Raw genomic sequence first — 26,932 nt, 5'->3', positions numbered from 1 at the left:
TCGTCTGTCACCATCTGCAGTCTCACACAGTCACACGCAACAGTCTGACACACAGCTCCTGCCACTCCCGCTCAGCCACACTCACCCTGACCCCTGCTGCCCCCACCTTGGGAGTGAGATTTCAAACAGGTTCCCCCCTTCAGTTTACCAAGTTGCCTAGCAACCAGCCAGTCAGTGGCATGAAGCCCCACCCCCCACTTACTTGACTTCGCACCAAGCTCAGCAGCCCCATTGGTTCCTGCCTAGTCCCACCTCTCAACCCTGGTTTCAGGAACAATATGCCAGTCCCCACTGCTGCTGGACCAGGGAGCCCACTGGTACCCCTCCCAGCCCCATCTCCATCATCTGCCTCCCCAAACAGACACAAAGACTCTAATATCATATAAAACCTTTTTATATAAACTCACACCCACCTCCCTCTGTCCCTCCCTGTCCCTTCTCATCCTGGTGAGCATCAGGGACACTGGTATCCGGGCCGCCCCCACACCACCAGAGCTGAAGCTGACATTCAAGGTGGACGTGGCGCATGGAGAGCAGGGGAAGGTCCACTTCCTCCTCCCCCTCGTCCCCACTCTCCGTGGGCTCCGGAAACACACGCTGACCGGAGCCAGTGGCCAGCAGAGGCAGACTAGGGTGCAGGCTGTAGGGAGAGATGGGTGGTGCCAGTCACACCATGAGCTAGGATGCTTGCTCCCTCAGGGCTTTACCTTTCTCCCCAACCCAAGCCCCCAAATCTGTAGAATTAACTTATGACCTCACTCCATTGGTGCAGTCCTTCTGGGGCAGGAAGCTCAGCACTGGCTCCGGCCTCCCCTCATGCCCAGCCCCACTGGTGTCCCACACGGAGACAGCCCCGCTAGTGCTGCCGCTCACCAGGAAGTGCCCACTCCTGGGGAAGAGAGGGAAGGCTTGCTGGCATGGTCATCACCTGGGGCAGGAACCCTTCACGGTCAGGGGCTGGGACCCTACAGGTGGGCTCTGGCATCCCTGGGGGCATCAAGACCCTGGGCAGGAAGGACCCACAGTCACTCACGGGTCCAGATCAAAGTAGATGCGCTGATTGGTGGTCACTTCACGACTCAGGGACCACAGGGGACGCCCAGGCTGCCGGAGATCCCAGCACAGAAGCTCGGCATCCTAAGGACAAAGAACAGGAGCCTGGAATTGTTTCCACCCTCCACTCCCCCACTCCCAACACATGCCTGCTTCCCTCCAGTTTTATAAGCACTCCTTTAGCTGGGTTGATTTTTTTTTCCCATGCCCATCTCCCAACACAGCACAGACTACATCCCCACTCCTGCCTTTTACCCCCCTGCTTTGGGATCTCAGAACATGATCCCTACCTTACGGGCTCCTGAAAAGAAGCGATTCCCATCGGGGTGGAAACAGAGGTGGGTGATACCCCCTTGGTGCCCTCCCAGCAAGGCAAGAGGGGAGCCATCATCCCAGGTGTACAGACCCAGGGAGCGCCCGTAGGAGCCACAGGCATAGAGGGGCTGGGTTGGACTGAAGGCTATGCAGGAGATGATGCCGCTCTGGCCCTGCTTTTTTGCTAGAAAGGGAAGGAACAAAGTCGGGGAGAGGGCAAGAGCACCTGGCATTAACCACGCTAATCAGAGGTGCACCTCTGTCTCCCGTCCCAGAGCCCATGTGCTGGACTCAGTGCCTCCCCCACCCCGTTCGTTTTAAGCAAGATGAAGACCTCTGATGCTCCCTAGATCCTTCTATCCCCTGCAAAGGACCTAAAGGCCCAAGCCCCACTTCTTCCCTCTCAAACCTTTTTTTCCTTGTGGGGCTGGAAAGCTGAAGGCTTATAGGAAAAGGGAATCAGCTTTACCTCCAGTTTCCTGGAGATACCAAGATTTTGGAGATCAAAATGTACAGGGCAGTGGGCTCAGGAGTGAACCAGCTCTTTACCCAGAGGTAAAGTTTCGTCCCCTCCCTGAGACTGTTTTCTTCCCTGCCCACTGGGCCCAACCTGCCCCACAGGTCTGTACTGAGGATGATGTGACCCCCGCCTCACCCCTGCACGTGACCCCCTGGCTCACACAAGGCCCCTCTGCATGTGGCTGGGCCCTCTTCTCTCCTCCTCCCTCAGAGGCGCAGACTGCTTACCAAACGTGGCTCGGACCTCACAGTCACGGCCAGGCCGGGACGTGGAGAAGATACGCACGGTCCGGTTGAAGCCACAGAAGAGCTGGGAGCCATCCGGGGAGAAGCAGAGCGAGTGGGCTGCCGTCAGCTCGTCCTGGGGGCGGGAAAGGGCTGGAAATAGGCCTAGCAAAGAGCCTCGGCCGTTCTCAAGGAAGGAGAGCTGGGCCAGGACGAGCCCTGGGGCTGGGCGGGGAGGTCCCTACCAGGTGGTTGTAGGAGCGAAAGGAAGCCCGGAGCTCTCCAGTGAAGGCATCCCAGATGTGAATCGGGTTCTCCCGGCTGCTGCTGGCCACGCTGAGAGAGACACGGACACTGAGGCCCCAGCGCTGTCAAAGGAAGGGGAGGAAGCCAACTGACCGGCCCTCTCAGCTCACATCTGAAGGGCACAGCAAGCTTTCCTCCTCCCGAGACCCCTGGCAGCCCCCGACTCTCTCAGTGGAGGGTCCCCTTGAAATGGGGGGAGCGGGGAGGGGAGGCGAAAGACATCACTTACTAGGAGGTGTCTGGTTGGGCTGAAGACATCAGAGAATACCAGCAGTAATCATAGATGGTGTCGCCTTCCACCATTCGAAGGACGGGAGCCTGGACAGAAATGTGGGGATGCCTGGGTCACTGGCGGGAAAAGGAGGCCCACTCGGAAGTCTAGCAGTTTTATGGCAGAGGGAGATGCTCTGTGGGCGTTTAACCAGGTAGGAGAAGGCAGACGGGGTAAATATGAAGAACAGGATCTTGATCTCAAAGTTCATGGTTTAGCTCAGACTTTAACATCAGACTTGGGCCACCAAAAGCCATGCAGATTTACCCTTTTGCTTTTTCAACACTTAGAGAGGAAGAAACAAGTAAATTCCCAACCCAGAAACAAAGAACCAAGCAATGATACAAATATCTACTGAGTGCCTACCAGGCGCCATTTGATCCTCTAAAAAAAATTACTGAACAGTTCAAACAAGCAAAGAAGTATTAAAACAAAGCCAAACAAACACTGTGAGTCCTCCACGTAGCTTAAGAAACAAAATATTTTACCAAACAGTTAAAACCTCTTCCCACTGAAACCCTCCCTCAGAGGTAAACACCATCCTGAATTTATCACTCTCATGTATTTCTTTAGGAATACATTCAGACAGAGAAAAAAACAATATATACCATGGTCTTGCGTGCTGTTAAACTTAATATGAATGGTAGCAAGCTGTATGCATCCCACCGCGACTGTGAGATTACGGTGACACACTGAGCTCAAATTCATGCATCTTCCCTGCTGTACAGCGCTCCACTCACCCATCCCTCTCTACTGACAGTCACTGGTGTTTTCCCAATTTCTGGCTAGTGTGCTGTAACATTCTGGTACCCGTGTGGGAGGGTTTCTCTGCAGTTTCTGCTAAAAGGGAATCACTGGGGCTCTACAGTCTGCACTCTGCCAGCTCTACTAGATCATGTCACGTTTTTCCGAAAGTGCTCATCCAGATTTACTCTACCCCCAGCAGCGTGTACGAGCGCCTGTTGCTCGCATCCTCTCGGTGTTGTCAGACTTTCAAATTTTCTCAATTTGAAGGCTGTGAAATGGTATTTCATTACGATATAAACTGGCGTTTCTCAATGTCTAACCAGTGAAGTTAGACATTTTTGTGTTTAAGGGCACCTTTTCATAGTTTTCGCTCAGTTTTCTCCTAGGTTGTTGTTTTTTTCTTACTGACTTGAAGGAAATCTTTACATCAGTTGGATACCAGTCCTTTGGCGAGGTGACGTCACCCCTTTGGCCCTCGGGTGATGTCACCGAGCCGTGAAGGCAGGGTCCACTTCTCCACCTTGAACCCTTGCATCCGACTGCCTGGTGGAAAGCTCCACTGGGGCATCCCACAGGGTCCTCAAACTCAGTTTGTCTGGAACAGACCCAGCCTCTGCCGCCTGTGAACCTGCTGCTCCTCCTGGGCTCCCCACCCAGTTCTCAAGCCTGAAATCTGAGTACCTTGACTACTACTACCTTTCACTCCCTTTCCTCTCCTGGTCCAACCCAAGGCCAGAGCTTGCCAATTGCACCCACTAGGTTCGCTTGAACCTGTCCCCTTGCCTTCAATCCCACGTGAAGCCACTGCCTTCTTGCTAGCATTTCTACACGTTCCCCCAGCCTCCCTGCACCCCACACTCCAATGTGCCCCTCCATTCTCCACCCTGCAGCCACACTGAGGCCCCTGGAATCCTGTACAGCGTCACTCTCCTGCTTAAAACATTGCAATGCCTCCCCAAAACCCTCGGTATAAAACCCAATCTCCTATGAAGGCTTCCCTTACCAGGCGTCTACCCCATACCCACCTTTCCAGGCTCCTCCCTCATCCCTGCATTAGCTCCACGTCCCATCATCCTGACTCTCAGTTCCGAGAAGATGCCAACCCCCTACACTCTTGAACTGCACACTTTCAGGCACACTAGTCTCCAAGTCTGGAATAGTCTGCCTTCACTTCCCCCAGTGACTCTTCCTGGTTGAATCCTAATCATCCTTTGGGTCTCTTAGACACTTCCTCCACTGGGAAGCCTCCCCAACCCCTCGAGCTGAGCCAGGTGCCCTGCTCCACGTTCCAAGAGCCCTCTGTGCCCTCCACGCTACAGCGTACCCATCTGAGAAGGCAGGAATCATGTCTGTCTTGCTCACCACTGCTTCCCCAACACCTAGTGTACAATCAGCAGTCAAATGTTTTAATGGGGCTTCCCTGGTGGCGCAGTGGTTGAGAATCTGCCTGCCAATGCAGGGAACACAGGTTCAAGCCCTGGTCTGGGAAGATCCCACATGCCACGGAGCAACTGGGCCCGTAAGCCACAACTACTGAGCCTGCATGTCTGGAGCCTGTGCTCCGCAACAAGAGAGGCCACGACAGTGAGAGGCCCACGCACTGCGATGAAGAGTGGCCCCCGCTCGCCGCAACTAGAGAAAGCCCTCGCACAGAAACGAAGACCCAACACAGCCAAAAATATAAATAAATAAATTAAATTAAAAAAATGTTTTAATGGGAAAATGGAAACAGAAGACCGTTCCAATAACATAAGGCCCAAAATAATAGCACCTTGAATTAAAACAGAGGCAGTCAAGTGAAGTGGATAGATTAGGAAGACCACGAGAACTTGACGGGATTTGGTAATTAATTGGACATGGGGGTTAGGGAAAAGGAAGATTAAAAGAGGAGACCCTGGCTTCTGGTTTGGATACCTGAGGTCACCAAGATGGTGGAAGGACTTGGGGTACACAGGAAGGCTATGAGGTGCCAATGTCCTCGGTGAGTTAGGGAGAATCAGACAGCATAAGCGTCAAAGGAAGTTTTTACAAAGTGAAAGAGCAATTGTCTGGATATAGCATTTGGGAATGAGGACACTCCCTCTCCAACCTGAGATATGTAGGGCACAGAGGATGCAGTCTCTCCCAGAGAGGGTACAGGAAAGGGAAAGCCTCAGGCAAGAGCCACGGGGTACAGAGAGTACTCAGGGAAGAAGTGGGGAGTTAGAAACAGGAGTTGCAGAAAGCTCTGTGAAAAGGTGGAGAAGGGAGGGGAGGAATTGGGAAACTATGGTGAGAAGAAGCAGTACACAGATGTACAAAAATACCCCAAAATATCCTCCCCCAATTTCCCCACCTATACAAATGGTGTCCATTTCCATACTAAACTTGCAGACATTAAAAATGAAAATGCCTAATGAGTATTTAGGTATTTAGGCTATGATAGAATTGGTACATTCATATTGCCAACAGCAATAATAATAATAAAAAAAAGAATAAGCAGCACAAAAAGCTTTCGAAAACAAATTGACTATCTGCATCACAAGACATAAAAAAAGATATTGATTCTCTCTCACCTAGGGTGTTTCTTACTTGTAAAATTTCTCTGATTCTCTGAAGAATCTCCATCAAAACACATGGAGATGTTCACTGAAAAAATAATTTATGATATAACAATCCTGGAAACAACCCAAAAGTCCAAAACAGGTGAGCAGGTAAGAAAACTATCATAGGCAGTCAATGAAATACCATACACCATTAAGCATAACTATGAACACTGGAGCACCGTGAAAAACATTTACGATATGATTCTTAAAAGAAAAAACAGGGTACAAAACCATCTACCAAAGAGTTACAACCACACAGAGAGCTCCAGTACTTACTTGGACAGAGCTTAGAAAGAATGTAGAAAAACTTAAAGGGCTGAATCTTGTAGAGTGGTAGGTAACAATGACTTTCTTCCCTTTTTTTTTTTTCAGCCACACCACGCAGCCTGTGGGATCTTAGTTCCCTGACCAGGGACTGAACCTGGGCCCTCGGCAGTGAGAGCACCGATCCCTAACCACTGGACCGCCAGGGAATTCCCACCTTTTTTCCCTTTTTAACATTCTCATTTCTCTCAAGTGAATGTGTACAATAAATATTCGACCTGTCACGTTTCCAGTCTCCTCTGACTATCCCTACTCCTGAACTCGTTCAGGCTGGCTGTGCCACGCCCACCCAGCCCTGGTTTCTGGACACCACTGGTTTCTGTTCCAGGAACCAGGGCTAGGAGTGCCTGACAGCTTGCACACAGAATTCACGTGTCTGCAGCCTCCGATCTCACAGAGATGCAGGTTAGGCAGGCTTTCAGGACCATCCCCGGAACGCACCCTTCTTTCACCATCAAGACCGGCACTCCCACGAACCTCAGGCACTAAAGAAGTCCCAGGCTTCTGGGCCATCTGGTCTCACCACCACCTGCTCGCTGCTCAACACACTCCCTGATTGGCCCCAATCCCACACTCCTCCCTGCCCCCCAAATCCTTACCTCTTGGCCTCTGAAATTCCCACTCTAGAACCTTCAAACTCCCTTATTTTTTTATTTATTTATTTTTTTGTGGTACGCGGGCCTCTCACCGCTGTGGCCTCTCCCATTGCACAGCACAGGCTCCCGATGCGCAGGCTCAGTGGCCATGGCTCACGGGCCCAGCCGCTCTGCAGCATGTGGGATCTTCCAGGACGGGGGCACGAACCCGTGTCCCCTGCATCCGCAGGCGGACTCTCAACCACTGCACCACCAGGGAAGCCCAAACTCCCTTATTTTGCATCTTCTCAGAATGCCCTGTCCACCCACCTGGACCTGCCCGACGCTGTGGCTTTCTCAGGCTGAAATGTCTTTCATTCTCATTCCCCTCCTCAGTACAAACATCAAGGTCATTTCCAAATCTTTTCACCTCTCCAAACTCCACCTCCTCTGCAGTTTCTGCCATCACACTAGCTCCCTGTTTTTGTCTCCCTCCCTCATCACTGAGACTTCCATCTCCTGGTTCAGTCTCTCACTCCACACAAATACTGTGACTCTTGGTGACGTGCACTTCCACCAGGACTTTGAGCTTGCAGCTCTCTCTGCCCAGCATATTCTTCCCCAAAATATCACGTTGGTTCACTCCCTGACTCCCTCAGATCTCTGCTCAAATGTCACCTGAATAGTGAAGGCTTCTCCGACCACCCTTTTTATTTTTATTTTATTTTTGGCTGCACCGCACAGTTTGCAGGATCTTAGTTCCCCGACCAGGGATTGAACCCGGGGCCATGGCAGTGAAAGCACCAAATCCTAACCACTGGACTGCCAGGGAACGCCCCCAACCTCCCTTTTTAAAATTGCAATGAATTCCCCCAGTCCTCCTCTCTGCTTTATCATTCTCCGTGGTACTTGTCAGATATGTATTTCACTGTGTTATTTCTTTATTGCCTGTTTCTCACACTAGAATAGAAGCTTCACAAAGACACAGACTTTTGTCTGTTTTGTTCCTGACTGACCCCTAGCAGCTAAAACAGGCCTGGCACATAGAGTGCGCGCAATGAAAACTTGTTGAATGAATGAATCAATGAAAGAATGAATAAAAACACCCAACACCCTGGCCTCTGCCATTCCCTGACTTCCTTAGCACCCACGGCCGCGGCCCTCACTCTACACCAGGGGCCCACTCCCACAGTCGAGTCATCACTACAATCTCTGACCACCATCTCCAACCCACCCAGCTCCCTTGCTCTGCCATTTCCACTACAATTGTTCAGCTTCATCAGAAACCTGTTCACAATTCATTTTCTTACCCACTTTACACTCTGGTCAAGCACAACAGGTGGACCCCTGCAGACACTCTCGAAACACCCCTGGTCCTTCTCTCCTGGCAAACCCCAGCCAGACCTCCTATTCCTTCTAGTCCATGCTTGCATCCAACTAACACCAAGGACAACTAGCATGTACTGAACACTGACTACATGCCAGGCAATACTTTAAGCACTTTACGCTAATTCTTTTTTTTTTTTTGGCCGTGCCACACAGCGTGCAGGAGCTTAGTTCCCCCACCAGGGATCCAGCCCGTGCCTCATGCAGTGGAAGCATGGAATCTGTAACACTGGACCGCCAGGGAAGTCCTACCCTAATTCTTTTAATCCTCGCCACAACTCTATAAGGTGGGTCTATTATTATCATCCTCATTTTACAAACAACGAAACTATAGTCAACTTACTGGGGAAAGATGCACAACCATGCTAACTGGTCTCACTTTACATGGTTGACAACAAATTTCTAGTGGGCACTGAGCAAAGAATAGCAATGCTACTCTACACCAAGCATTCCTTGGTGGTTTTGATTTTCTTCTCCCCAGGACCGATCATCTCACACCTTCTGCTCTCTCCCCACAACCCTCTGCCTTTAGCTGATAACATCCCCTTTATGCTTCACTGAGAAGCCAAGAGACAGAGACACCCAAATCTTCCCACGACCAAACAGCTGCCTCTGAACGCATCCTCTGCCTTTCTTCCCACGGCAAGGAAGGGTTCTGCACCTGTCAGTCTAGTCCTTCAATGTGCTCTGGATCCTGTCTTCACCCAGCCATGCAGGGACTTTGTTACCATCCCCGACAACAGCAGCAATTGCTCCCTCTCTTCCGGGGTAATTCTGACCTCACAGAAGCATCCTGTTCATCTTTCTTTAGCCCCATATTCCCTCCGGTCACCATTCCATTTCTCAGCTCCCTTTCACAGGAAAACACTTCCAAAGAATTCTCTCTTCCTCCTACCCTAATTACCTTCTGCCTCCAGCACTTCTCTGAAAGTGCTCTCGTCAAGGTCACTATGTCTTCTTGGGTCATTCTCTAAATTTGCCCTCACTCTCAACAACGTGAGACATGACTCTTTGCCTCCACTTTTATAATTTCTCCTGCACCCACCTCCATGCGCTGGAGTGTTCCAGGCTCTGCTTGAGCCTTTTTGTCCATCTACACTCTCTCTTGAGATTGACTCCGTTCTCAAGACACAAGATACCATCGACATGCTCTCCCGCTTCCAAAGTATATCCCTAGCACCCTTCACAAAGTCTCTCCTTAGCTTAACATTTCACATTTAAAGTACCTAAAAGCCCAGACTTCCCTGGTGGCGCAGTGGTTAAGAATCTGCCTGCCAGTGCAGGAGACACGGGTTTGAGCCCTGGTCTGGAAAGATTCCACATGCCGCGGAGCAACTAAGCCCGTGAGCCAAAACTACTGAGCCGGCACTCTAGAGCCTGCGTGCTACAACTACTGAAGCCTGTGTGCCTAGAGCCTGTGCTCCACAACAAGAGAAGCCACCACAATGAAGAGTAGCCCTCGCTCACCGCAACTAGAGAAAAGCCCGTGCACAGCAACGAAGACCCAACACAGCCAAAACCAAGTAAATTTATTTATTTATTTATAATTAATAATTTGTGTGTGTGTGTGTGGCATGCGGGCCTCTCACTGTTGTGGCCTCTCCCGTTGCGGAGCACAGGCTCCGGACATGTAGGCTCAGCGGCCATGGCTCACGGGCCCAGCCGCTCTGCAGCATGTGGGATCCTCCCGGACCGGGTCATGAACCTGTGTCCCCTGCATCAGCAGGCGAACTCTCAACCACTGCGCCACCAGGGAAGCCCTAAATTTATTTATTTATTTATTTATTTTATTTTTTTATTTTTTTTTTTTGCGGTATGCGGGCCTCTCACTGTTGTGGCCTCTCCCGCTGCGGAGCACAGGCTCCGGACGCGCAGGCTCAACAGCCATGGCTCACGGGCCCAGCCGCTCCGCGGCATGTGGGATCCTCCCAGACCGGGGCACGAACCCGTGTCCCCTGCATCGGCAGGCGGACTCTCAACCACTGCGCCACCAGGGAAGCCCTAAATTTATTTTTAAAAAATAAAAATAAATAAAGTATCTAAACCCTTGACTTCTGTCCCAATACCTCTTCATATCCTCTGAGTAAACTGTACCCCCATCCACCCAATTGACTTCCAAGTCCTATGAAATATACCTCAAATCCACCCACATCTATCCCGCCTGATACCACCCTAGCAAAGCCAACATTATTTCTCGCCTGGACCGTGATAAACGCCTCCTAATGAGTCTCCACTCTTGCCCACTCACAATCTATTCTCCAAAATTCAGCCATCATTTTGCTCTTCTCTTTTAAAATCTCTCCCACGGCTCCCCCAAAAACACTCCAAATGCCCTACCCACAAGATCTGACAAGATGTGGCTGCCGGCCACCTCTCCACCCTCACCACGCTTTCCCCCTCACGGGCCTTGGTCCAGGCACACTGGCTTTCTTTCTGTTCCTTGAACACACAAAGCTCTTCCCCAGCTCTGGGTCTTTGTAGCATCTTTGCCTCTTCCTGGAACGCTCTTTCTACAGCTCTTCACATGACTGATCTCATCATCCTTCAGGTCTCAGCTCAAATGTCTCTTTTTCAGAAAGCCCCTCCCTGACCCACCATTTTATCTAAAGCGGCATCCTCTAGTTAGTCTCTCCTCATTCTGTTGATTTCCTTCGTAGCATTTATTATAATCTGTAATGAACTTGATTATGTATTGGTTTACGTTTGTTGTCTATGTCCCATACAAGAAAGCAAAGCAGCTCTTCATCTGTCACATTCATTACTTTATCCCAACACCAAACACAGTAAGTGACACACTGGTAGTCATTCAATAAATACCTATAAGTCAATTAAAAACCACCGTGAGAAATCCACTACTCTTTTATGGAAAACACATATTCTTAACTAAAGAAGGACAAACACCTCTTTAAATGACTTCAGAATTCAGGGTAGAAAATGCTACCTGTGGAACCTCATGGTGAAATGTCCTGCCTGTGAACAGGAAACATGGGGACTGTACTTTCTCCATCTACAGGAAGGAATTAAACGCACAGTGTCTCATGAAGGGGCACAGTTAGCCCCTACCCTTACCATTTCTGCACATTCCAGCTGCTCCCCATCATTGTACAGCTCTGGGGGCAGGTTATAAATCCGCAGGATGTTATCAGCACTATTGGTCAAGATGCAGGAACCATCAGGGGCCCTAGGAGTAGGAAAGAGTTAGAAAGCTGGACAGACCTGTATTTTCCACGTGTAGGACTAGGGCTGAGCTGACCTCTGGTATAGGTAAGCACCCCCAAGACCCTGAGAAAGTAGAAGACACACAATCACAAATGAAATTTTTTGTGTGTGTGGTACGCGGGCCTCTCACTGTTGTAGCCTCTCCCGTTGCGGAGCACAGGCTCCGGACGCACAGGCTCAGCAGCCATGGCTCACGGGCCCAGCCGCTCCGCGGCATGTGGGATCTTCCCGGACCGGGGCACGAACCCGTGTCCCCTGCATCGGCAGGCGGACTCTCAACCACTGAGCCACCAGGGAAGCCCACAAATGAAATTTAAACTCAATCCAGAGGAATTCTTACTCCTTCTCCCACCATGGTGGATCCTTCTCCCAGATAACTGGGGTGTTTTAAGGTGGAAATCCTGAGCGTGATTATCTCCCTGCCCCATTATGCTTACTTACCACTTACAGCCTTTCAAGAAGTTCTCAGGTTGGGTGCTGAACTCTGACCAGGAACCGCTGAGAAACCGAGGTACCTGGGAGAAGCTGTAGCTCCAGACGCTGGAAGGAAGATGGGGGAACAACAAACCTGGGTTCACCAAAGCAAAGTGGAAATGGGCCTGGAGAAGTGGGGCTGAAGACTGGCGGATAAGATATATCTCACACTTCCAATCTCCACAGATTCCTGAGCCACCTGCTATCACCACTTACGTGTATCCCTCATCCTCTGGAGCGGGTTCCTCAGACACACCTTCCACGTCTTCTCCGGGCCCCAACTCTGGCCTGTTCGTTTCTTCTGCAGGAAGGCTCACATTTTCAGAAAGTTCTTGCTCTTCGACTCGAGGGCTCAACCCACCAGGAATACCAAACCCTGTTTCCAGGGGAATGGAGAGAGAAGCTGGGTCCCCCTCCTCCAGCTCCTGGGACACAGCTGAGACAGCCATGGGATCTGGGGACACCCGGGGCGGATCATCGCCATCGGGTGTCGGTGGCATCAGTTCAGGGTCCGTATTTTTATCCATCGGGGAAGCCTGAGGAGAGAGAGGGGCTGGAGCTGGGGCCCGGTCTGAAGGAAGGCAGTCCGGAGCTAACAGCGGCGCCTCCGGTGTCTTCATACTGCAGAGGAAGCGCGGAAGACATTGGCCGCGGCCAAGCAGCCCTCTTCCCACCGGCTACCAGCTGCCGGGCCCGCGGAACGGCCGAGACCCCTTCAAAGTTCGCACGGATCCGGATGCAGAACTGGAGAAACCCACCGATGCCTTCCTGCTTCCCCCGGGAGGGGGCAGAAGGCCAGGAGAACTGCGGAACTGCAACGTTAGAAAGCACGGCGCTCTTCAGCCTGCTCGGTCGCTACGAGCCACCTGTTCTCGCGGGATTTGGGCACACCTTTCCATTGGACCTCCGCATCCCGGATCAGACTTCGCGGGGGACCCACGGAGGGCCAGGGCAGGGACGTAACAGGTCACGGGTTACTGTTCCCATCAAGCCCTGGGGCTCCTAGTGGCTGCTGGGAGTTGTAGTCCAAAGGCTTCTGCCTCGGCGAGAAGTGCCTGAGCTCCCCCTGCGGTCTTCTGCGATCATTCTTAAAAGCACCTACTCCTCTCCCCCACCTGCAGAGGGCGCTAGCGCTATGTTTGGTTTTAAGCCTCTTTCGCATCTCATTCGCTAAATTCTTCAGACCTCCGTCTCTTTTCATTCATTCAATAAATATTTATTACTGAACTCTTACTTGCTACCCAGTACTGTACTAGGCACTGGGAAATACAACAATGAATAAGATAGTAGACAAGGTCTCCGCCCTCCTAAGGCTTAGGTTGCTGTGTATTCAAGGCAAGGAACAAATCATTTCAGAAAGTGATGGGGCTGTGACATTTTAGCTGTTGAGTAAAAACTATCCAGCTATTTAGGAAGAGGAGTGTTCCAGGCAGAGGGAATGACAAATGCAAAGCCTTTCTTCCTTTCACCTTCATATTTGACACAGTGACAGAATTCTACCAAAATGGTTTCCACCAATTGTGCCCTCACGGCTCTGGCTCGTCGAACTTCCCCACCCCAAACTCTCAGTAGCTACAGTACCAATACTGCGAGAATCCTGACTCTCCCCGCAATCTCCTCTCCTAATCTCAGTTCCCATCGCCTCCGCCCGCAGGGGAATTGCTTGCCCTTACTTGTCATGGCGACTGTCCAGTTTTGTGCCAGGAACCTCGCGAGGGTTGCTGGGATTGGGATTTTCCCCTCCCACGTGCTCCGGACTGGCGCTAAAAGTTTTGAGCTCTTCAAAAGTCCAGAGCTACCATCCTGGCCGCAGGTAGTAGCTGGGGTCCGGGGTCACCTGGCGTCCAGCCTCGGAGCGTGCATCCCAGGACGGTGACACGCTCCCCTGAGCTTCGGGTAAGCTCTTGACTGAGCCTCATGTGTCCTCTGTGAGTCACGGGCTCTCGGCTCCGTGTATTTTCAGCTCGCGGGAATAGAGGGGGCTGGGGGCTGGGGGCGGGGCATTGGGGATTTAGCGATTCTGGGGGGGAATGCAAGCTTGGCTAGCGGCACCAACAGAGGAATGCAATATTGGGAGGCCCGAGTGTAGATGATGGGGATGTTAGGACCAACCGAACTCCAAGCTGAACACTTGGGCGGGGGAGTGGGGCTTTGGGGAAACTTGAGCCGGCCTAAGGGGTTCTTCCAACCACCACCACCCCATCCCAGGGTGTGGGGGATTCCGAAATAAGACGCAGAAAGCATCAAGGTCTGAGACTTTAGGATCTCGGAACTTTGGGGATTCGTGGCTCGGGATTTTAGAGCGTTTGGCATCCCAGTGGAACCTCGGGCTCCATTCCGAAGTGGTTATTCGGGGTGATCCGGGAAGGCCAAGCTGCTATGGTCCCATAACTTCCGGATCTTTGTCCTTCCTGGAGTGATCTTTCCAAATGGCCCGTGGCTCCGCTAGAAGGAGAAAATCCGGTTAAAGACTGTCAGTCGTGGAAGTGGGACGTGCTAAATGAGAGATTTGCCCGCGAAGCCCGGCAGAACTAACTCAGCCTGAAAGGCCCGGGAGTCCTGTTATTGTTTGACTCTACATTTACATTTCTGCCACTTGCAGGAGCATTTCCGGTTTCTTTTTTCGGAACAGACCACTATTCACCCTATGTGAGGGAAGTAGAAAGAGAAAAGGTCTTTTAGACTAGTTCCTATTGCTTGCGGAGGGAGGTTGCTAACCCCCTTTACTTTTTTATCTTTTTTTTTCCCCTCCTGGACTACTTAGCTACCGCTTTTGGAAAGGAAAAGGTATTTGTTTTCATGCAAACCTCAATCCCTCCCCCCTCTTTGAATGGTGTGCTCCATCCCGGTCGACTGCTAACCAGGCGGACGCTACCATTGCGTGGGATGGTTTGTTTTTTTTCTTTAAGTGTCTGAGGGCAGACCCTGGGTATTTTCGAGAATGGGTACATCTGAGCATTAAACGATAAAAGAGTGTAACGATGGGTCGTTTGTTTGTGGCGGAGAAACGATTTCTTCTGTATTCGGCTTTGGGCTGAGCCATTCCCATTTCGGACGCAGAGTGAACGTCTTGAAGCGGATGGGGCGGGGCTTGGAGAGGGGCGGGGCCCGAGGTCTTCTGTGCAGCTCTCCAGTCCCGGCTAGTTCTGGCCTGCGGGAGGCGGCGGACCCCGCGCGAAGTCGGACCCGTATCCATTTTTCCCGCATTTTCATCGTTTAGGGCGCGGTCACCTACCACGCACCTGCTACGAACCAGACACTGTGCGCTGTACTTGCGTGCTTTTTTCTAAATTAGGGGTAGCATTTACACCCGCCGCCTATCAAAATACAAGTTTCTCTTGCTTCTTCCCTGTCTTTGACTCCCCACTTTTATTTTGATTTGTGTCACCATGGATTATTTTTGCCTGTTGGAGAACTTCTTATATCTGTGAAATTCACCCATTTTATTGCATGTATCAGTGTATCCGTATTTTGCTCCTTTTTATTTTAATATATTCCTCTGAATGAATAAACCATCGATTGTTTATGCATTCTCCTTTTGATGGCCTTTAAGTTGTTTCCCATTTGAGATTATTTTGAATAAAGCTGCTATCAGCATTCTTGTACAATTACTTTTGTAGTCATGTTTTTATGTTTCTTGGATAAATACTTAGGAGTGGAATTGTTGGGTCATAGAGTGAGGAGTAGATCTATATATTTTTTAAATTCTATTAAAAAGTTTTAATTATTCAAAATGGTTGTACCATTTTACACTCCCACCAGCAGGATATATCCTGTCTCAGGATTTGGTTTGTCAGTCTCTCTGATGTGGCACATCACTGTGGTTTCATTTTGCAGTTCTCTGTTAACTATGTTCAACAGTTTGCATGTGCTTATTGGCCATTTCTGTGTTATATGTGAAGAGACTGTTCAAGTCTTTTCCCCATTTTTAAAATTGGTGTATTTGCTTTTTGTGTTGTTGAGGTGTTGAAGTTATTTGTACATTCTGGATAGGAAGAGTGTATCTGTTGTCAGATACATGTATTTTCTCCTGACCTGTTGCTTGCTTGTTTGTTTAACAGCTCTTAAGAGGAGCAGAAGATTCTTTTTTCTTTTAAGTGGTTGCTGTGACCTGTTTAGGAAATCTTAGCCCAAGGTCATGAAGATATTCTCTTATAGTTTCTCATATATTTTCTTCTAGAACCTTCTAATTTTAGGTTTTACACTTAGGTCTGTGAGCCATAATTAATTACCTGATTAATTAAGAATTTTTTCATGATGTGAGGTCAAGGTTCTGTTTTATTTTTTCTTATGGATATCCAGTTGTTCTAGCTCCACTTGTTGAAATAGCCTTCCTTTCCCCACTGAATTGCTTTAATTGGAGCTCTTAGTCCACTTACATTTAATGCAATTATTGTTACATTTGGGTTTAAATCTGCTGTCTTAGTGGTATTTCCTATCCTTTGTTCTTCACTTCAAATACTTGAGGAAGGAACAAAACCAATCTCACATAAACTTTCAGAATATAGAGGAAGTAACATTGCCCAACTCATTTTATGAGGCCAGTGTAATGCTGTCAGCATATATATGCAAAAACCTGACAAACTTTAGCAAATCACATCTAGTAATATATAAAAATGATAAATATATCGTCCCCAAGTAGAGTTTATCCCTGGACTGCAACGTTGATTTAACATTCAAAAATCAATCTGTAATTTGCCACATCAACAGATTAAAGGGTAAAAATCCTATGATCAGCTTCAATAGATGCATAAAAAGCTGTTGACAGTATGTAACACCTGTTTGTGATTTTAAAAGAAAAACCAACCTCCCAGCAAACTAGGAGAGGAAACTTCCTCAGTCTGATACAGTGCACCCCCAATCAAGTTACCATCAACAACATACCTAATAGTGACAGACTAGAGTGAATGCTTTTCCTCTAAGATAAGGATTTGACTCTGGCCTCTTCAGCATCGTAAATTAGAGATCTTAACCGGGCAAGAGAAAGAAATAAACATAACAATTGGAAAAGAAGAAATAAAATTGCTTTATTCACAGATGGTATGATTGTGTACACAAAAAGTCCTAATAGAAAATTCATTTTCACACTATGCGGACTAATAAGTGATTGTAGCAAAGTTACAAGTTTCACAGGCAATATACATACACTGTATTTTTATATAATAGCAACCTTGAATCCAAAGTCAAAAACACAGCATACTCAGGGATAAATTTAACAAAAGATGGACAAGAGCTCCACATTGAAAACTGCAAAATACTGCTGAGAGAATTTAGGAAGATTTAAATAACAGAGAGATACCGTATTCATGGATTAGAACACTTATTGGTGTTAAGGTGTCTGTACTCTTCAGAATGATTTAACTCTATGATTTAAAACATTGTTTGTAGAAATTGACAAGCTGATTCCGAAATGAAGCAGTGGTACAAAGTTGGAGGTCTTAAAATACCTGATATCAAGATTACTGTAAAGATACAGTAGGACAGGGCTTCCCTGGTGGCGCAGTGGTTGAGAATCCGCCTGCCGATGCAGGGGACACAGGTTCGTGCCCCGGTCTGGGAAGATCCCACATGCTGCAGAGCGGCTAGGCCCGTGAGCCGTGGCCGCTGAGCCTGTGCGTCCGGAGCCTGTGCTCCGCAACGGGAGAGGCCACAACAGAGAGAGGCCCGCGTACCGCAAAAAAAAAGTAGGACAACAACCAATGAATAGAGTATGGGAAAAGACATAAATATGGTAAATGATTTTCTACAAAGGCACCAAAGTGAATCAGTTGGGAAAGGAAAGTCTTTCAACGAACAGTGCTGAAACAACTGAAGCAGAAAAATGGATTTTGACATCTACCTCACACCATACACAACAGTTAATTTGACATGGTTAATAGACCTGAACATAAAACTTTCAGAGAACACAACATCTTTGTCTTGGTAGGGGTGGGTTACAGAGCTGTATCAAAATTTGTCAAGTTTTGTGATCAAAATAGTATGATGCCATTTCAACCTATGTAAGTTTTATCTCAAAAACATTTGTGGGGTTGTGGGGAGTGGCTAGAGGTATAGATGAGACAAAAAAGGCAGAATGTTGATTATTCTTGAAGCTGTGTGATGGGTACTTGGGATATTTTTCTGTTTACCTTTTTATATGGTTAAAATTTTCCATAATTTCTATTTATTTTTCATTTTTAGATATTTTTTATTTTGGAAAAATACAGGTACAAAAGTAACATAACACATATCCCCACCAAATAATTTTTTTTTTTTTTTTTTTTTGCCTTACACGGGCCTCTCCCTGTTGTGGCCTCTCCCGTTGTGGAGCACAGGCTCCGGACGCGCAGGCCCAGCGGCCATGGCTCCCAGGCCCAGCCGCTCCGCGGCATGTGGGATCCTCCCGGACCAGGGCACGAACCCGTGTCCCCCGCATCAGCAGGCGGACTCTCAACCACTGCGCCACCAGGGAAGCCCCCCACCAAATAATTTTAACACTTAACATTCTGTCTTATTTTTGTCCATATTTTAATTATACAAGTAATGTATGGATACCATCTTTTTAAATTTTTCTTTGTTAATAAAGCTAAAACCCCCTTTGACTTTACCCTCAGCACCCTAAGCATACATCCTCCTCTCCCCGAGACCATCACTATCATAGATTTTGTGAACTTTTATTCTTCTTGCCTGTCTTTCATACTTTTACATACACGTTTATAAGCAATAGTCATTATATATATTCATATTTCTATATATATGTATATATATTGTTTTGTTTTTATCCCCCTGTGCTGCCACGCAGCATGCTGGATCTTAGTTCCCCGACCAGGGATCAAACCTGTGCCCCCTGCAGTGGAAGCCCGGAATCCTAACTGCTGGACCACCAGGGAAGTCCGTCATTTTATATTTTTAAATTCCATGAACCAAATTACTGTGTTTTGCTTTTTTCTTGCAAATTGTATTTTCACCCAACATGTTTCTGAGCTGTATTGGATTACATATACAGATAATTCATTTCCCTAAACCACTGTAATGAATACACCACGTTTCATTTACCCATTTCCTATTGATGGATAGTAAGGTTGTTTCTTGTCACCTGCCATTAGGAACAACGACATGAATATTTTTGTGCAAGACTCCTTCTGTTGCCCCCTGCAACCACTTTTCTAGGGCGTCCACCTAGAAGTGGTTTTGCGGAGTAGTAAAATGTACGTGTTTTCAGTTTTACCAGACGCTGCCTTATTTCTTCCCAGAATCAATTTTTTTTTTTTTTTTTGCCCAATCACATAGCTTTCAGCCAAAAATATTTTTTACATCAGACTCTGGGTGGAGCCAGAGGAGCATAATTATTTAGAGCTTGGGTGTGGCTTCAGACAGCCCAGGTTCAAATCCCTGGCCCTGCCCCTTGGGAGCTTTCTGAGCCTGGGTAATTCCTTTAACCTCAGTTCCTCTCTTCTGATGATAGCACCTACCTTACTGGCTTTTTGAGAGGATTGAGATTAGCCACTGAAAGCAGTGGATCCAGATAAGGTCTATATAAACAGCCGCCATTGTTATGATGGCCATCAGGCCTGCCCCTCCTTTGGGTCCCAGCTGAGTTTATTGCCTTCCCACCAGGGCTGCCAGTGTAAATGTTCTGCCTCGCACAACCATCATGACCCCCTGATGCTCATACCCATGGGAAGTACCTACTGTGAAGAGGTTTCCTAGAGAAAGAAACATTGAGAATTCAGTTGTTGCCGAGGTCTGAGAGAAGGAGACCTCCTATGTCCATGGGGCTGTCTCCCCGCAGTGGGACTGAGACCTTGGCCCACCATCCCAGGACAGCCCCTCCGGGCATGTTTACTAAACAGAGTTGCCTGAAGGAGGGGAACTAGCATGAATGCAGGCAGGACCCCAAAAGCCCCACCCCCTCGCAATCACAAAGCTCTCACTCTCCAACAATAATAGAGAACAAATAAAATTGGGATAATCATATAAAGAGAAGCATTTATTGAGCTCTGAGTGCTAGGTGCTTTTCTCAACTCTTTATATTTCCCATAACAAGTGGGGCCCTATTTTAGAGCAAAGGACACTAAGGCACAGAGAGGTTAAGCAACCTCCCAAAGTTACACAGCTATTAGATGGTGAGCTTGGGATGCAGGCCTAGCCTGTCTGCCTCCAGAGCCCATGCTCTGCCACGTTTGCCATGGGAGCTTTAAGATAAGTGAGGTCATGCAGCAAATTTAAGTGACAATACAACATCAAACCAAGGGCTTTTGACTTCTGAGCCCCATCTCTGTTGACACGAGCCTCCCTTCCATAAAAGTCTCAAAGTTGTTTTGATCATCGATCCAGGGGGAACCCTGGTCCTTCCCCCCAAGGCAAATGTTTGGGGTCCCGCTGCTGTCCCCTCTTGCCTTCCTCCATGCACGTTCATAGTCCATCCCCCATCAGCTTTGGGAGTTATGATAAGAGGCCCTTTGCCAACCTCTCAGTGGGCGGACTTTCATCAGCTAAAATCTGCACGTTCAGACTTAACTGATTACAAATGAGCGCTCTGCAGGTTAGTCTGTGATGAAGTAAGCCTCTTAATCCTAGACCTTCGAACAGTCATTTTTCATAAAAGCTCATTCACTCACCTGTGTGTGTTGTCGGCTGGTCACTTAACCTCTGTGAGACTTTCTCACCTGTCAAGAGGCAGGTGTGGTTATCGGGACAGATAAGGTAACCCACATGAAAGGATTTTGCACACTCTAAATACACAGGAAAGCAGGTTCTGTATCAACATAAAGGTGCAGGTGAACCTTAAGGGAGATGAGAAAAGAGCTGCTTGCTTGTGGGGCGTGGTGCGGGAGGTGTTTGTCAGTGCCATTGAGACAGCGGGAAAACTGTACTGAACAGGAACTGTTTCAGTGGGCGTGTTTCTGAGCAAAGCTGATGACCAATTGGGCATCAAGAAAGAGGGCATGGTGCTAACAAAAGATCAAGATGAAAAGAAATTAATTAGATGGGGCTGAGTGAACTGATGAGGATGATTATAATTTTTGTGACCTTCTGTTTGAATTAAAAAAAAATCCCACAAGGACTCAGAGGCAAAAGATATACAAATCAATTTTCACTGCAAAGTAAAGGAGCTGTTACAGTGGAGGATTCCTGTACTGAATGTCAATATTATGACACAGTATGACTGTGTTTCCTGTTTGGTACTTGCAATCACTGTTGCTTTTGTTGTGGTCATCCATTTACAATGCTTGGTGTCAGTCTGTTTATCTCTTGTAAAAATAAAATACAGTGTGTGTGTGTGTGTGTGTGAAAAGAAAAAGAATTCACACATGAAAAAAAAAAGAACTATGCATAAAGTCTTACTTACTCTAAGGTTCACCTTGTACCTCTCCTGTCATACAACTCATCACTTTCCCCATCATATGCCACCAAATGCCAAAAAGAAATCTGAGTAGTCTGCGGTCATGGCACAGGTATTTCTAAAGAGATGAACACCTGTTCAAAAATCACTAATCCGAGAATAAATATATGGGGAAATGAACTGGGAACAAAAAGAAAAAAAAGAAAGAAAGAGGGCATGATGAAACCATTTGAAAGCTGGCCTGAGAGATGAGACGATGGCGGCAGGGCCATGGCCCGGACCGCAGCCACCACTCTGTCCCCCTTGTTCCCTTGACTGCTTATAACCACTCATGGCCCAGGTACGACGATTCACTTATTCACCCCAGTTATTGAGCCCAACCAGGTGCAAGGCATTATGCTGATAACTGGTGAACAAGTCAACTTCCCTGCCCTGTAGAACTTTATATTCCAGTAGAGCAGCGGTCCCCAGCCTTTCTGGCACCAGGGCAGCCAGTGGAGCTCAAGCACCAGAGAAAGGAGAGGGTGCTAGGAGATGAGGTCAAAGAGGTGGGCAGGGCCTGGGTCCTGAGGGATTTGTAAGCCAGGGGTGAGGAGCCGTCCCAAGGGTGCAGGTGGGGAATGGGCGGGTCAGGGGAGGTATCTTCCCCCAGATGGAGGGAGTGGGCTGAGAGTTGCTTCAGCCTTATTACCACAAAGGAGGGCAGAAATAGGTAGACACTGAGGAAGGCTTCTGGATTCAGTGGTGGGAGGGTTGCAAGTCCCTCTCTGCGTGGTGAGGAGAGGGGCAGGCCGCAGCCTGGGCTCTGGGGGAGTCCTGCCCCCGTAGCAGATCCTCACCACCCTGGCGTGGTCTGTGCACAGGGCTCCTTCTCGCCTCAGGGCGAGGTGACCCTCGGCTGGGTATGTCTCACACTGGATCCTCTCGCCTTTCTCCCCGCAGTGGCCACACTGCCTCCCAGGGAGCTGTAATGGAGGAGTCGCAGGCAGAACTCGGCGTGGAGCCCCCTCTGAGTCAGGAGACGTTTTCAGACTTGTGGAAACTGTAAGTGGAGGTCTGGAGGGAGGGGCAGGTTCACTGCTCAGCCTCTAATAACCCTGCCCCACCCGAGTCCCCAGCCCCCTAAGTAGAGACCTGTGGGAAGCAAAAACCAGTACTGACTTTCTGCTCTTGTTTTTCAGGCTTCCTGAAAACAACCTTCTGGTAAGGACTGGGCTGCGAGAAGGGCCCAGGGGCTGCAGAGCTGGGGGCTGAAAACCTGGCCTTCTGACTCTTGTCTCTCCCGTCCACAGTCCTCTGAGCTCTCCCCAGCCGTGGATGACCTGCTGCTGTCCCCAGAAGACGTCGCAAACTGGCTGGATGAACGTCCAGATGAAGCCCCCCAAATGCCAGAGCCCCCTGCGCCAGCTGCCCCCGCCCCGGCCGCCCCAGCACCAGCCACCTCCTGGCCCCTGTCATCCTTTGTCCCTTCCCAGAAGACCTACCCTGGCAGCTATGGGTTCCATCTAGGTTTCCTGCATTCTGGAACAGCCAAGTCTGTAACCTGCACGGTCAGTGGCCCTGGAGGGCTGGCTTCCCTGTGACAATTCGATGCATGGCCCCTGTGCCCCAGGGTTTCTCTGTACGGAACTCTAGGGTTCCACTTCAGCCTTTGGCTTTTTGTCAGTCTTTTTACATTTTACCTAGTTAGTCTATGACCTTTGACCCCAGTCCCAAAGTTGCGTTTCCCCCCCTTGACCTTGGGTTTTCATCCTTCCCATCACGTTCTCAGCATCTGTCATGAGGCCATTCTTTTATTCTTTTTTCTTCATTCTCATTCATTCTTTGGCTTTTGTAAGTAAGCTTCTGGGATATAGATGCCCGACCGTGCCATCTCTAGCTACCCTCCCCCCACAGGACATGGCTTCCAGTCGGTACTTAATGCAGTGTTTGTTCATTTGACCCCTAGGTACTTGTCCCCTGACCTTCCATTCATTCTTCCTTCTCCTCCAGTATTCCCCTGCCCTCAACAAGCTGTTTTGCCAGCTGGCCAAGACCTGCCCGGTGCAGCTGTGGGTCAGCTCACCACCCCCGCCCGGCACCCGGGTCCGTGCCATGGCCATCTATAAGAAGTCAGAGTACATGACGGAGGTTGTGAGGCGCTGTCCCCACCACGAGCGCTGCTCTGACTATAGCGACGGTGAGCAGCGGGGGGCTGTGGATGGGCAAGGCTGGTGCCCGGAGCCCCCAAACCCCTAATTCCTCCATGATTGCTCTCAGGTCTGGCCCCTCCTCAGCATCTCATCCGGGTGGAAGGGAATTTACGTGCTGAGTATTTGGACGACAGAAACACTTTTCGACACAGCGTGGTGGTGCCCTACGAGCCGCCCGAGGTCTGGTTTGGCCACTGGGGTCTCTGGGGGAAGGGGGCCAGAGGGGTTTGTCAGTGACCATCCAAGTGGGAGATGGAGGGCTTTCTCCTTCCTTGATCTCCCACAACCCGGTGAGGTGTGCGGAGCAGATGGGTTATCCCCATTCCACAGCTGAGGAAACCGAGGCTCACAAAGGCTAACAGCTTCCCCGGGGCTGCATAGCCTCACCTGGGGCCTGTGCTCTCTCCCAGGTTGGCTCTGACTGTACCACCATCCACTACAACTTCATGTGTAACAGCTCCTGCATGGGGGGCATGAACCGGCGGCCCATCCTCACCATCATCACACTGGAAGATTCCAAGTAGGGACAACACGCCGCCCTCCACACTGGCATGCTCCTCCCTAACCTCCGCCTCTCTCTGTCCCCTGGGCTCTGCCCTTCACCACTTTCTTCCGTGCTACCAGCCATCTTTTCCTCACTGCATCCCCTTGGTAGACTTCCTCTGCTGCTCCCTCCCAGTTCTCTTTTCTCCGGCTTTGGGATCTCTCTAGCCTGTGGCTTCTCAATCTTCCTGGAGCTGGACCTTAGGGTCCATGTAGGATGGGGGTGGTTGGGAGTAGGTGGGGCCTGGTTTACAGGAGAACAGGGAGGCGGGGCCCACCTTCCTTACTGCCTTCTGCTTCCCTCTTCTTACCTGGGTAGTGGTAATCTGCTGGGACGGAACAGCTTTGAGGTGCGTGTTTGTGCCTGTCCTGGGAGAGACCGCCGCACAGAGGAAGAAAATTTCCACAAGAAGGGGCAGTCTTGCCCTGAGCCGCCCCCTGGGAGCGCTAAGCGAGGTAAGCAGGCAGGACAAGAGGAGGCAGAGAAGGTGCAGTTCTGCCCAAGATTCACTCTTTTCTCACCTTTCCTTGCCTATTTTCCAGCACTGCCTAGCAACACCAGCTCCTCTCCACCTCAAAAGAAGAAACCACTGGATGGAGAATATTTCACTCTTCAGGTACCAAGTCTGGGAGAGAGAGATGCAGGCTCTTGCCACCACTCAATGGGGGTTGGATAAGGGAAGAAAAAATATAAGTGTAGCCGATGTGAGGTTAAGCCCAGTTTCTCTAGCCATCCTGTCCCCTGTCCATGGCCTTGACTCTTGTAGTTAATATTATTGGGTTGACAGATTTAAGTTTCAAGTCTAGCAGTCCAAATGCTATTTTCTTCTTGACTGCTTTGCCTGTATTTAGGACATTTGCCATCAGGGGGCAGCGGTGCCTTGAGACAATGGCTCCTGGTTGTGCCTAACTTCAAACGCCAGCTTGTACCTTAACACACATTTTAAAGAAGACTCTTCCAAAAAGAAAATTGTTAAAGAGAGCATAAAAACGGTTTCTATGATTTTGCCTAATACTTCTTTATCCCCTTCCTTCCCTGCCACAGATCCGTGGGCGTGAACGCTTTGAGATGTTCCGAGAGCTGAATGAGGCCTTGGAGCTGAAGGATGCTCAGGCTGGAAAGGAGCCAGGGGAAAGCAGGGCTCACTCTAGGTGAGTGACCCGGCTCCCCTCCCCTGCCTTCCTGTGTTGGAAAACCATGGGATTCCATTCTAATCCTGCCTTCAAGGTAAAAGGCTGGGACCCTGCCATCGGGTCCCAGCCCTGCCCAGACATTCTTTAGTCTTCCTCTACTTTCCTGCCTCCGGGGGTCCAGGGGCATGGATATTTCTTTGCCATTTCTAACAACCCCTAGACCCTCAGAGCTAGGGTCTCAAATAGGGGACTGATAACTGTGGGAGTACAGGACACAGTGTCAGAGTTTGGGGTCAGATCCTCCGCCCTGCAAAGTACTGAGGAGTCCTGTGTGGCCTTGTTACTTCCCTTCCCAGGCTCAGTTTCCTCATTTGTCAAATGGGATAAGGGAAGACTAAGAGGTTAATACCCACAAGTACCCCAAGGTGCTCAGTCAGCATGTCTGCCATTGGTGGTGACCATTTTAACTTAAGTTCTCCTTGCTCCCGCCTCAGGCCCTTCAAAGCCCAGGTCCAGGAAGAGGGGCCCAGAGCTTCTTAGTCAGATGATGTCATCTCCCCTCCCCCTCTCTCCTCACAGCCACCTGAAGTCTAAGAAGGGGCAGTCTCCCTCCCGCCATAAAAAACTGATGTTCAAGAGAGAAGGGCCTGACTCAGACTGACATCTTCTGCTTCCTGTCCCCTATTGACACCCCTACCCTCGTTCCCCCCTTCCCTGCCATTTTTTGGGTCTCAGGGGCTTAAACCTCTGCTTGGTGCAGGTGTGCCTCAAAAACACCGTGGAATTCTTCCGTTTGCTTGGCCTGGGGCTCTGCTAAAGAGGTTGGCCTGCACTCGTGGTTTTTTGAGGAGGTAGCTGGGGCCTTCCAGCTTAGCTTTTAAGGTTTTTACTGTGGGGAGCATTTGAGAGAGGTAGGAAAACGTTCCTGCGTGTGAGGAACATTTTATAACCAGCCATACTGGGTTGGAAGCCCAGTTCTCCACCATACTAGCCAGGGAAGCTATCTTAAGTTGTTGAGTTTCTCCGAACTTGATTGTCCACATTTACGAAATGCTGATAATCATACCTACCTCACGGAGTTTGTTGTGAGGGTTAATGAAATAATGTATGTCTGACCCCCAAACCATCTTTTTATTACGTGATGTCTGGGACTTAGTGCCTTTGTGGGTGCTGGTTCTGTGTCCCCCTTGGTGGATGATTTGATAGTTTCTATGCCTGGATGGCTGGCCAAGGGGAAGGAAGTTCCAAGTCCCTCCGCTCCCGGCCCTGCCAAAGCCTATCTAATCTCTTGGTGAACCTCGGCACCCAAGGGGAAATCTCACCCTATCCCACGTCCTGGAGGATTCCATCCCTGGTGTATCTACCGAGATCGGTTTTATTTCCCCCAAATGCCCCGGCAGATTTCTTTTGTACTCTGCAGGGCACATCTGCATTTGTCACCCGCACCCCTCCTCTTCCCTTTTTATATCCCATTTTTATATTGATTTCTTATTTTACAATAAAACTTTGCTACCACCTGTGTGTCTGAGAGATCGGTGCCAGTGCGGGGTGCCTGGGGCCCACAGTGCAGGGGTGAAGAAGGGGGTGCGTTTGGGAGGCAGCCACCTGAGTCTTCAGGGAGCATGTTTGGGGGGCCCAGCGCCTGGGTTCCGGGAGGAGAACAAAGCCTGGAGACTGGGTCAGTCTGCAGGCTGCATGACAATAAGGGAAGGGGTGACTCCATTCATAACTCGGGAACC

The 26,932-nt window shown here is 49.4% G+C and overlaps 2 protein-coding genes across 3 annotated transcripts; one reads left to right on the top strand and one right to left on the bottom strand.

Moving 5' to 3' along the window:
* Nucleotides 1-384: 384 nt before the first annotated feature.
* On the bottom strand, nt 385-12,935 carry WRAP53 (WD repeat containing antisense to TP53). 2 transcript variants are annotated; one of them, XM_081219544.1, is made up of 10 exons: nt 12,216-12,935; nt 11,967-12,065; nt 11,376-11,487; nt 2,648-2,736; nt 2,358-2,448; nt 2,116-2,248; nt 1,344-1,552; nt 1,034-1,137; nt 755-889; nt 385-640 (listed from the first exon to the last, which is right to left on the bottom strand). In XM_081219544.1, the coding sequence occupies exons 1-10, from the start codon at nt 12,617-12,619 to the stop codon at nt 394-396; spliced, it is 1,623 nt and encodes a 540-aa protein (XP_081075670.1). In that variant the 5' UTR covers nt 12,620-12,935; the 3' UTR covers nt 385-393. The 2 variants fall into 2 exon arrangements, with proteins under 2 accessions (XP_081075670.1, XP_081075671.1); XM_081219545.1 differs by lacking the exon at nt 755-889.
* Nucleotides 12,936-13,743: 808 nt separating this feature from the next.
* TP53 (tumor protein p53) lies at nt 13,744-26,710 on the top strand. Its single transcript, XM_081220075.1, has 11 exons — nt 13,744-13,895; nt 22,267-22,368; nt 22,506-22,527; nt 22,617-22,874; nt 23,317-23,503; nt 23,584-23,696; nt 23,927-24,036; nt 24,379-24,515; nt 24,603-24,676; nt 25,105-25,211; nt 25,773-26,710. The coding sequence occupies exons 2-11, from the start codon at nt 22,295-22,297 to the stop codon at nt 25,852-25,854; spliced, it is 1,164 nt and encodes a 387-aa protein (XP_081076201.1). The 5' UTR covers nt 13,744-13,895; nt 22,267-22,294; the 3' UTR covers nt 25,855-26,710.
* Nucleotides 26,711-26,932: the final 222 nt, after the last annotated feature.

This window comes from Mesoplodon bidens (genome assembly GCF_964165515.1).
Source record: "Mesoplodon bidens genome assembly, chromosome: 19".
NCBI lineage: Eukaryota > Metazoa > Chordata > Mammalia > Artiodactyla > Ziphiidae > Mesoplodon > Mesoplodon bidens.
This window is presented reverse-complemented; position numbering and strand designations above follow the sequence as displayed.

Coding starts and splice junctions, on each gene's coding strand:
- WRAP53 (XM_081219544.1), bottom strand. CDS start 12,619: ATGAAGACACCGGAGGCGCCGCTGTTAGCTCCGGACTGCCTTCCTTCA. Junction 12,066..12,215: donor CCAGAGGATGAGGGATACAC/GTAAGTGGTGAT, acceptor TCTTCCTTCCAG/CGTCTGGAGCTACAGCTTCT. Junction 11,488..11,966: donor TTCTTGAAAGGCTGTAAGTG/GTAAGTAAGCAT, acceptor TCCTACTCCTAG/GGCCCCTGATGGTTCCTGCA.
- TP53 (XM_081220075.1), top strand. CDS start 22,295: ATGGAGGAGTCGCAGGCAGAACTCGGCGTGGAGCCCCCTCTGAGTCAG. Junction 22,369..22,505: donor TTTTCAGACTTGTGGAAACT/GTAAGTGGAGGT, acceptor CTTGTTTTTCAG/GCTTCCTGAAAACAACCTTC. Junction 25,212..25,772: donor GAAAGCAGGGCTCACTCTAG/GTGAGTGACCCG, acceptor CTCTCCTCACAG/CCACCTGAAGTCTAAGAAGG.